The following is an 11,488-nucleotide window of genomic DNA, read 5'->3' on the forward strand; positions in this document are numbered from 1 at the left end:
GTATGTGGAGCTCATTGTAAAAGATCTTCATAAAATGTTAATATAGATAGAAAATAGGCCCATAGATCAGTAGGTGCTGATTCTCTCTCATTAACCCTTTTAAGTATTAATAAGGTCCAAGATTTTTTCCCATGCCCATGGTATCTTCCTCTCCTTTAGTTAACTTGTAAATCAATCCCTTAACACCATCTAAATTGTGCTGCCCCTATACACCTCAGTAGTTCCAAAATAAAATTATTCATAGTACCTCTTTAGAATAACTACTATTCTAAAAGGCTAATAGTTGATATGGGTAACCTGATGATATGTTATATTAACTAACAGAAACATTTAATTTATGATTAGCATCTAGAATTATTTGTTTTAAAAATGGCAGTTTTATCATGTTAGAAATTAGTGAGTGTTAGAACTGGGAATGCCCTTTAATCTACTACCTTCTCATTTTGAGGATGAAGAAACTTAAGTCCAAGGGTTAAATTACTTTCCTAAAAGCCTACAGGTATTAAATAGAAAGTCTGGGATTTGAATGAATTCAACTCCCATGACCCCCAAATCTGAACTCAAAATTAAGTGTTGTAATTGATAACTTAAAAAACACACACACATACACACAGAGCAAATGATTTGATATTTTATTTAGATGTCTTTTAAGCACTTATTGAATTGTACTCCATGATGGTACAGTGTATAATAGATGATTTGTGATGAGAGATACTGGTATTTTATAGTATTTGTGTTTAGCTATATCGCAGACAATGATTCTCTTCATGATGTGATATATATGTTTTTTCATACTTCAAACTGCCAAAAACTAGTGAAATTACTTATTGTGAAACTCTAGATATTTAAAGAGATACTGAATTGTTTCAACTTGAACTAGTTATCATTTGACATGATATTGTCATATTGATTATGATATGATAGTGCATATTGATGCATAATGCATGATACTGCATATTGATTATGCAGTTTTTAAATTGTGATCTAGTTGTGCTCATTTATTCAGCTTAAGAAAACTGTCATATCAGTTACTGTTTTAATCTAGGACTTCCTTGTGATTGTAGGTATTTGTGGAATAGATGAATTTGATAAGATGGGGAATCAGCATCAAGCACTACTAGAAGCTATGGAGCAGCAAAGCATTAGCCTTGCTAAGGCTGGCATTGTCTGCAGCCTCCCAGCAAGAACCTCCATTATTGCTGCAGCAAACCCAGTTGGTGGACACTATAATAAAGCGAAAACTGTTTCTGAAAATTTAAAGTAAGTCTCTATTAAAAGTTAATGACTCAATCAAATGGAAGACTTTTTTTCTAATAAAGGTCATTCTGTGACCAATTATATTTAGCTTTTTTTCCTAAGTGGTAGAATTTTGACTTTAGCTATGCTTTTAATAGTGCTAAAAAGACTACCTCATCAACCTTTAAAGAGATAATCAAGAAAAAGACATGGTGAAAGGTGGTATTTGAGTTATAGTCAATGTACCTTCTAAGAAAAGCTGTATTGGGCCTGGGGATGGGAGCAAAGTAGGAATAAATTAGGTATTGGGGTGAGAGGAGGAGAGAAGGAAGTAATGTCCATATCAGATAGGAAAAAAAAGATTTCATAAGCCAGTATGGTCAATATGCCAGGAATTATTTAACTTTAATAGGATTTAATGGTATGTGAGCTATTTAATCATAGAAATGAAATTTATTTTCTCAATCTTTTGTTAAATTAAAATTTTATTTCTTAAGTTTTGCTTGGGATTTTTGACTAATAAATAGGGAAAACAGGTTTGTAGATTTTTTAGTTCTTGTTTTTTGTTTGTTTGTTTATACACCTTTTAGAATTGGGAGTGCTCTGTTATCCAGATTTGATTTGGTATTTATCCTACTGGACACCCCAAATGAGGATCATGATCATTTACTTTCTGAACATGTGATGGCAATAAGAGCTGGAAAAAAGAAAACAATTTCAAGTGTCACAGTATCTCGTTTGAGCACTCAGGATTCAAACACCTCTTTGCTTGAAGTTGTTTCTGATAAACCTTTATCAGAAAGACTAAAGGTAGACATTTCCTCATCAATGTTTCCTCTTTAGCCTTTTTTATTCTGTCCCATGTTTAGATGTGAGAAATTAATATATTCCTCTCTATATATTGTATGTACTTGTCACACTTGTCTATCCCTTTACTTCATTTGCCATAGGTCCAGTATCAGCTTCATCCAAAATAATCAAATTCAAACATTTTTTGAGATTCAGAATCTCCATTATAAGATGTTACTATCTAGAAATTGTAAGATATTCGGTAAATTATTTTGTTAAAAACCTTACCTTCTACCTTAGAATCAATACTGCGTATTGATCCCAAGGCAGAAGAGTGGTAAGAGCTGGATAGTTGGGGTTAAGTGAATTGCCTGTGGTTACACAGTGAGGAAGTGTATAAGGTCAAATTTGAACCCAAGACCTCTTGCTCTAGGCCCAACTCTCAATCCAGTGAGTTATTCAGCTGCCTCTAGGAAATTATTTCATAAAAAATTCTTCCTGTTTTATGTATGTAACTGTAATCCATGTACTTAAATCATTGCTTTAGATTTCTCCTGGAGAAAACTTAGATCCAATTCCTCATCATTTATTGAGAAAGTATGTTGGATATTCTCGGCAGTATGTTCATCCAAAGTTATCTCCAGAAGCTGCCCAAATTCTTCAGGACTTTTATCTTGAACTTCGGAAACAGACTCAACTATTAAATGGCACACCAATTACCACAAGGCAGTTGGAGTCACTGATTCGTCTCACAGAGGTTATTTTCATTTGTAAAGATTTTAATAGTTTTCGTTTCTCTAGTTTTGCTGTAGTGTATGTTTGAAAAGCAGACTATGGTATCTTTCTTGAACAGCGGCACCTGGATACCTTATATACTATCAGAAAATAAAGGATATGAATCTCTTGGTAGATCTACTGAACACACACACATATGCTGAAGAACTGATTTCTTTTTGTCTTCCACTATAGCCAGTCATTCTAGCCATCAGAACTGCTTTTTAACTCACTATAGGGGAATCTTTGAAGACTGACAGACCCATAACCACCTTTTTTTTTTTTTTAAATTTTATTTTAAACCCTTAACTTCTGTGTATTGACTTATAGGTGGAAGAGAGGTAAGGGTAGGCAATGGGGGTCAAGTGACTTGCCCAGGGTCACACAGCTGGGAAGTGTCTGAGGCCGGATTTGAACCTAGGACCTCCCGTCTCTAGGCCTGGCTCTCAATCCACTGAGCTACCCAGCTGCCCCCCATAACCACCTTTTGAATAATTTCGAAAAAGAATATAAAGTATTTTAGAATTCTAAAATACTAAAAATTATATATAAAAATTATAGGTTAAGAATGTTCAGTATTTTATTCTAAAACTCAACAGTTCTAGCAAGGATAATAGAAAGCTTATACTTGTGATAATCAAAAAGTAACTTTATCGTTTTTAGCATTACAGCCTTGCATTGGCTGGTTTTGCTTAAAGTAAAACACAATGAAGGGAGGCAGCTAGGTGGCTCAGTGGATTGAGAGCCAGACCTAGAAATGGGAGGTCCTGGGTTCAAATGTGGCCTGACACTTCCTAGCTGTGTGACCCTGGGCAAGTCACCTAACCCACATTTCCTAGCTCTTACCTCTCTTCTGCTTTGGAACTAATACATAGTTTTGATTCTAAGATGGAAGGTAAGGGTTTACAAAAAACACACACGCACACAAGGGAGACTATTGAGAACTTAACTTCAAAGTAATTAAGTTTAAAATACTTTTTTTTTAGTTCTCCATATTTTACCCTGGTGGTTTCATATTTAAATACTTCAAGAGTCCATGCCCCATCCATATGAGTACCTCCTCCACAGATGCAGTTCAGAACAGTTCCACACTTAGCAGACAGCCTCTGTGATTTCCAGGGCTAAAAAATTTATCATCTGTTTATCAACTTTTCTTATGAGTTTCTTTGACCGTAGCTAGATTGATCTACCATCAGCTAACACCGTAGCTCCATGTTGGCAAACCTGTGGTATGCCTGCTGGAGGGGCTGCTCTCCTCCCCTTCTCCACCCATGCCTGTGGACATTTTTCCCATGATCCACTCCTCTGCCCAGCAGCCCAATGGGAGAGTATTCACCCTTCCTATCTGGGGTAAGTGGGTGGCTCACATGTGGCCTGAGGGTACCATTTAGGCACTTGGTCTCAAAAAGGTTCACCATCGCTGCTATACGTCCTCATAGTTCTTATCTGACATCTTTCCACTTTAATAGCCCTGCCATCAGCTGTAATAGCTTTTGTTAACCCAGAATCATCTTCCCATTGTGATGAGGCCTTTAGAGTAGGGCTTCAGTGGAGGTTTTATACTGTTGCTATAATAGTATTTCAGATGATCAGTTCCTAGCCTATAACAAGCTAAAACATGTTTAGAGCTGTAATATATTAATCTCTGTTATATGTAATGCATAAAATACAAGCAATTTTACTGTATTATAAAAGCAGCAGATATAGTAACTTGTGCTATCAAAATTGAAACTATATTATGGATTTTGTTGAAGGCTCGGACAAGGTTGGAATTAAGGGAAAAAGCAACCAAAGAAGATGCAGAGGACATAGTTGAAATTATGAAATACAGGTAAGATTAGAATTTTTAGTTAAGGTAAGAAATGATGCTAGTGTATCTGTTTTTTTTTCTATTGGATCACTATTTTTGTGAAGATTATTTGAATAATAATAACAATGTCAGAAAAATGATCTCTATTTAAAACATGCCACCAATGCAATAAAATGATTGATATAAAATACAACATTTTTGGAAAGATACTGAAAAGACCTTGTGGTAAAGTTTCACTTCTAAAAGTAGCTCATGAAATTAAACCTTTCATCATAACCTCATATCCAGTCAATGATCATACTGCATACAAACAGCGGATTCACAAATGACTTCACACAAGGCAGCTTTAGAAATATAAAGAGTCTTCACAAAAAGGGCATATACATACATGTGTATAGATATATATGTGTATGTATATGTATTCTCAGATGACCTGATAACAAGATTGAAAGCCCATTGTGGTTCTGCATAGCCCTAAAACCATCACCACCTTTCCTAAATAGTACTAAATATGGTCAAAATGGAGAGGAAATAGGACCAAAACATCATATTAATCACTTGATATACATGGGTGACATTAAGGTCACTGAAAAGTACATCAAACAGCTTCTTCAAGGAAGCTTTCTTCAATGACATTCAGATATCATTTGGCCTCAGTAAATGAGAAATTCTTAATTTACACCAAGGAAAATATAGACTAAATTTTTGAGCCTGAATCCAGAGTTCAAAGAAAACCAGTAGACAAAGGCAATACTTAGGAATACCATGTGATCTTCTCAAAGCAAGACCCTTTTATTAAAGCCATAGACAAGAAAGCTCTAGCTTTATATATCAAAAGATTTACCAACATCCTGAAGTCAGAGCTCAGTGAACACATTTAGAGAAATTTAACACTTCCATAATGCCAGGCTTAGCATTTACTTATGGAATAGTAAATGGACAGCAGTGTGATTTTGCCAAGCAAAAATCTATGCAATATTTGGGAAATACAGGGACTATCCCAAAGTACAAGCACACACATATACACACACATACATACATATATATCTTTGTGTGTTTTCTCAGATGATCTGTTAACAAAATTGAAAACTTGCAGAAATACTTTTGGAACAGATTCCACTACTAGGCTAACAACATGTCACAGAATTCAATTAGTTTAACTGAAAGTGTTTTTAATTACCTTTATATCTCAAAAGCTTATTAGAAATCTTTTGACTGGGGGCAGCAGCTAGGTGGCTTCAAGGGATTGGTCCTAGGTTCAAATGTAACCTCATATACTTCCTAGCTCTGTGACCCTGGACAAGTCACCTTACTCCTATTACTTAGCCCTTACTGCTCTTCTGCCTTCAAACAAATACATAGTATTGATTCTAAGATGGAAGGTAAGGGTTTAAAAAAGAAAGAAAGAAATCTGTTGACTAAGAAAAATGTTTTCACCAAAAGGAATGTGAGATGCATGACAATTCAGATCTTCTGACATTAACTTCTTTGGCTGTAATAGTCCTAATGACCCACAAGCACATCTTTTTTAATGGACTCAAGATTCAGTTGATCAAAATGCCTTCTACTACTACTTCAGTCTTTAATTTGCTTTCCTGAGGTAGGAAAGTCTATCACTACCTCTGATGAAGTCTTAGTTCTAAAAGTAGCTCATGAAATTAAACCTTTCATCATAATCCTAATCTAGTTGATGATCATACTACAGACACCTCATTCTCCATCACCCCACATATCTAATTACTTCCCAAATCACAACCTATTTGACATCTGTCTCCTTCTCTCCACCACCCTGGGTCAGGTCTTTATCACTTCTCTTTAGACTGTTCTAATAGTCTAATAATTTGTTTTCCTGACTCGTCTCTAATCTTTCCAGTCCATTCTCTATACAAACACCAAAATAATATTCCTAAAGCACAGATCTGACTAGGGTATTTCTTACTCAATCAACTCCAGTGGCCCCTGTTACCTCTAATATCAAATGCACACTCCTCTGTTTGAAATCTAAAACCTTCACAATCTGGCTTCAACCTACCATTATAGCAATAAGTTGTCCAAAGAAGGGGGAGGGAAGGACTATTGAAACTTTTTTTTTAAACAATAAAAGAGAAGGAAAGGCAAAGGGAAATTTTCATAAACAGGATAACTTTAAAATTGACATAGAAATTATTATATACTTGAAACTCAAGATTTAGAGTGATTTATAGTTTCATGTGCAACCCTCTTTCTCTTTATTTTGTGTATAGAAACACTCATTTAATGTCTCAGTTCAGAATAAAACAATTTTTAAGAGATAGGGTTTTTTACAGTCTAAAGGTTTATGAATAATTTTTTTTTATCCCATCTGTATTTGCCAAATAATCTCTTTTGTTTTAGTATGCTAGGAACTTATTCAGATCAATTTGGGAATCTGGACTTTGAGCGTTCTCAACATGGTTCTGGAATGAGCAACAGGTCAGCAGCAAAAAGGTTCATTTCTGCTCTCAACACCATTGCAGAAAGAACCTATAATAATTTATTTCAATATCAACAGCTTCGACAGATTTCTAAAGAGCTACACATTAAGGTAATATTTTTTATGCAGTGCTTTAATGTTTTCTTTGGGGGAAGAAGGGGAGACAGAGGGCCTAAGATTTATTTCATTGGCATAGGGAACTCCCAGTGAGGAAACTCTTTCCCATTGTGTACTGGCATCTTCTCTGGAATTCATAGTCCTAGAAAATTGAGAGGGGTACCAAGATGTTAAGAGACTTACCCATCATCACCAGCCAGTATGGGTCAGAGGCAGGGTTTAAATCTAGGCATTTAAAACTCTCAGACTACTACTTCTTAGTTGCAAGTAAGATGTCTTACATAATTATAACATTTATCAATCATTTTAAAGTTTGCAAAACCTTTAATATACAGTGTTTCACTTTAGCCTCACTGCAAGCCAAGGTAGGTGCACTGCAGATGTTATACTCCCCATTTTACTAGTGAGCAAACTGAGGCTCTGAGAGCGTAAGTGGCTAGCCTGGGGTGATACAGCTAGTAAATTTTAGACCTTAGGTTTTAAACTCCTGACTCTAAATACATTTCACAAGACAATGCAGAAGGCATAGTGCTTATTGACACAAAATATGTACAATTGATAAAACACTATAAAATTTACTAGTAGTAGCATATTACTTGTCAGTGTGTTTAATCAAGAACATTCAAGTTCTGTTGCTATTTAGATAAAACTGATTATTTCTTACCCTTCCTAACTCTCATCTTTATAAGACATTATTGAATTGCATAAAGCTAATAGACAAAGAAGGAAAATACATTTAGATGTTTTCCACTCAAAGTTACCTACCAGTAAGATTTTTTTACTTATATAAATAGGGAATTTTAAAGGAAGTTAATTGTCATTATAATAAGGTTGTTGGTTAATATTTGTAATAGACTTTTGTTTTCTTTCCTATTTAATTTCATGAATCCCAAATTTTAACACACCTTCCTTCAAACTACAGTAGAATTTCTGTTATTTGTTTTCTACTTTGAAGGTTCTTTGGGAAAAGTAGGAGCATATTGTGACTCCTGTGATGCTAAAATATAAAGAAGAACCAAAAGTAAAATTTTTCACTGTCATTTGTTTTTTTTCTAAAATCTTTACTGACATTTTGTTTTTATTTCCAAATGTGCCCCTTCCTCTCCCCAACCCAGGGAATCATCCATTAAAAAAAGAAAAAAAGACATAAAGAAGTTCAATAAAACTAAGTAACACATTAACTGAGGACAATATATGTGTACATTTTTTCCTGGTTCTTAATTCACTTCATATTTTTCTGTGTATTCCTCATATTCATTGTTCTTACAGCACTCTATTACATTTTCTTATGTACCATAAATTGTTTAGCTATTTCCCAGCCAGTGGGCATCTTTTATTTTTGTTTCTAGTTCTTTGTTTCCAGAAGAAGTGCTACTATAAATACATATTTACATGTTGTATGTGTGGGAATTTTCTGTCATTGACCTCTTTGGCTATTCAAACACTACTTTAAATGCACAGAAGGAAATTCAGGAGAAAGCAAAAAGGTGGAAGACAATTATAAAAATAACATGCTGAATTTATTGCATATATATTTTTAAATGTTTTATCTTTATGTTATTTTAATAACAAATTTCCACATAAGTTTTCCAAAGCTATATAATTCATGTTGTCTCTCTCCGTTCTTCCTCCCCCCTTCCTGGAGTTGACAAGCACTTCAACTTGGTTACACATATATTATCATGCAAAACATATTTCCATATTATTCATTTTTGTAAGTGAATAATCTTATAAAACCAAAACCCAAAATAATATACCGAAATAAATAAGTGATAAATCATATGTTTTCATCTGCATTTATATTCCCAACAGTTCTTTCTCTAGAGGTGGACAGCATCTTTTTTATAAGTCCCTCAGGACTGTGCTGGATCATTATTTTGCTATTAGTAGCAAAGTCTATCATATTTGATCATTCCACAGTATTTCAGTTATTGTGTAAAATGTTCTCCTGGTTCTGCTTATTTCACTCTATATCAGTTCATGTAGGTCTTTCCAGTTCTTTCTGAAATCATCCTGTTCAACATTCTACAATAGTTTTCCATCACCATCATATACCACATTCTGTTCAGCCATTCCCCAATTGAGGGCATCCCTTTGGTTTCCAATTCTTTGCCACCACAAAAAAGAGCATCTATAAATATTTTTCTAGAAACAGGTCCTTTCCCAATTTATTTTTTCTTTGGGATACAGAAACAGTAGTGATATAAAAGGATCAAAAAGTATGCATTCTTTTATAATGCTTTGGGCAGAATTCCAAATTGTCCTCCAGAATGATTAGATCACTTCACAACTCTACCAGCAGTGCATTAGTGTCCCAATTTTGCCACATTCTCCAACATTTATTATTTTTCTTTAATGTCACATTGGCTAATCTGATGGGTATCAAGTGGTACCTCAGAGTTATTTTAATTTCAATTTCTCTAATCAAGGGATTTAGAACATTTTTTCATATGATTATTGATAGTTTTGATTTCTTCATCTGAAAAATGCCTATTCATATCCTTTGACCAGTTATCTACATATATCTTTAAAGTAAATGGCATAAAATGGAGATTAATAGCAACATATAGTCCCTTTGTTTCCTGCTGTGCATATGGAAATTCTCAGATGTAGGATTTTTGGGTATTCAGAATTAAAAAAAAAATTTTTTTAAATCATTCAGTCCCAGTTTTTTTTTTTTTTTTGTGAAGTATAATTGATTTGGTTCCTGTTTAACTTTCATTATGGCATGGCATTCCCTTCATGTATCCATTTTTACTTTTTTTGTGGAATGTGATATTAGGTATCAAAACTTAGTTTTTGCCAGATTACTTTCTAGTTTTCCCAATAATCCATGTTTGATCTTTTGTCAAATATTTGATGATGGGGTTTTTTTTGTTTAGTTATGATTCTTCCTTATTTAAGCTTTTCCCCTGGTTTATATTTCTATTTTTTAACTGATATATTTATGTTTTTTTAACCAGTAGTCTGTATCCCAAATTTTTCAAGCCTGCTCCCTGCCCTCACCATAATCAAACTCTATCATTGGCTGTGCCTTTTCATCTCTGGGTCTCTGTCCCACTCATCATTCTGGGTGCCAGCTCACACATCCTTTCTCCCAGGCTAGGATGCTGCCCATGTAAGCATGCCACTTTCTTAGAAATGGTGGCTTCCCACTGTATCATCTTTCGCCAAATTAAATCCATCATAAAGTCTACCCATGTCATATCACAAACACATACTTCTTTTCCCTTTAGAGTATTCTTCAATGAGGCTCTTTTTCTCACTTGTCCCTTTCAAGATCAAACTCTTCCAATGCTTCATATTCAGAATGAATCCTGCCTCTGATATACATTGGCTTTATTTCCCGTGGCAACTATCCAAGACTTGGTAAAGCAAATAGCATCCACCTGCAGGCTGTATTGGTAGAGAGTTTCTTCACTAATATAGTTTTCCATACCAGTGAAGTCAAAGACCTAAACAAATATTCACATATAATTAATGTGAAATTTTTTAGTTTATTTTTTACTTACTAGAATTTTTTTGTCTTTCAGGTGGCTGATTTTGAAAATTTTATCAGTTCGCTAAATGATCAAGGTTATCTCTTGAAAAAAGGTCCAAAAGTTTACCAACTTCAAACTATGTAAAATGAGTTTCCCAGTAATAGCTTGCTTGTCATCAATAGTTGCTTCAAAAAAAAAAGTTTCTTCATGTATGAAATGTAGAAGTATCTCTGAGTTTATTGTTAATTTGAATTAATTTATTGTCATATAGTTTCTTTAAAATAAAGCACAAAATCCAAAAAAAGGTCTTAAATTTTGCTAGTCAGAAATGCCACATGAAAAGAGGACCAAACATTATAAATAAGGCAAGTTAAATACTTAATTTCTTTTTAATGGTAGGCAGCCTCTTTTGAAGGAGATACAAGATAATTACATTTAAAAGTGTGAATTAAATATTTCTAATAAAAAGATGTTATAGATTTTTACTGGGGCTTATTTTTTCTTAAGTTTTATATTACTAACATAGAAATATGTGAAATAATTTATGAACTTTTTTATCTTGACATTATCTAGTATTTATTCTTCAAAAGATAGTTTTTGTGTGTGAAATTCTGTTTGAAACAGTATAATGTTTTATGTTTTTTTAAGTCATTTTATGCTTACTATAAATAATGTGGGTGATATTGAGACTTAATTTTATAATAAATATATGTGTATTCCTTTTGCTATTTAACTAAGCAAATGAGAATTCAATACAAAAAGGGACATAACTGCTTGTTTTCCTTTAAAATTCCTACAAGGGGGGCAGCTGGGTAGCCCAGTGGATTG

The 11,488-nt window shown here is 33.9% G+C and overlaps 1 protein-coding gene across 3 annotated transcripts in view; it reads left to right on the forward strand.

Moving 5' to 3' along the window:
• The window catches only part of MCM8 (minichromosome maintenance 8 homologous recombination repair factor), a 28,873-nt gene extending 18,069 nt beyond the window's left edge, over positions 1-10,804 (forward strand). For all 3 annotated transcript variants that reach the window (XM_044660704.1, XM_044660706.1, XM_044660705.1), the window contains 6 exons: positions 1,065-1,260; positions 1,827-2,046; positions 2,573-2,782; positions 4,554-4,630; positions 6,983-7,172; positions 10,712-10,804. In XM_044660704.1, coding sequence (XP_044516639.1) covers positions 1,065-1,260; positions 1,827-2,046; positions 2,573-2,782; positions 4,554-4,630; positions 6,983-7,172; positions 10,712-10,804 — 986 coding nt within the window. The remainder of the gene's footprint in view (positions 1-1,064; positions 1,261-1,826; positions 2,047-2,572; positions 2,783-4,553; positions 4,631-6,982; positions 7,173-10,711) is intronic.
• Positions 10,805-11,488: the final 684 nt, after the last annotated feature.

Source organism: Gracilinanus agilis, chromosome 2 (genome assembly GCF_016433145.1).
Source record: "Gracilinanus agilis isolate LMUSP501 chromosome 2, AgileGrace, whole genome shotgun sequence".
Classification (NCBI taxonomy): Eukaryota; Metazoa; Chordata; class Mammalia; order Didelphimorphia; family Didelphidae; genus Gracilinanus; species Gracilinanus agilis.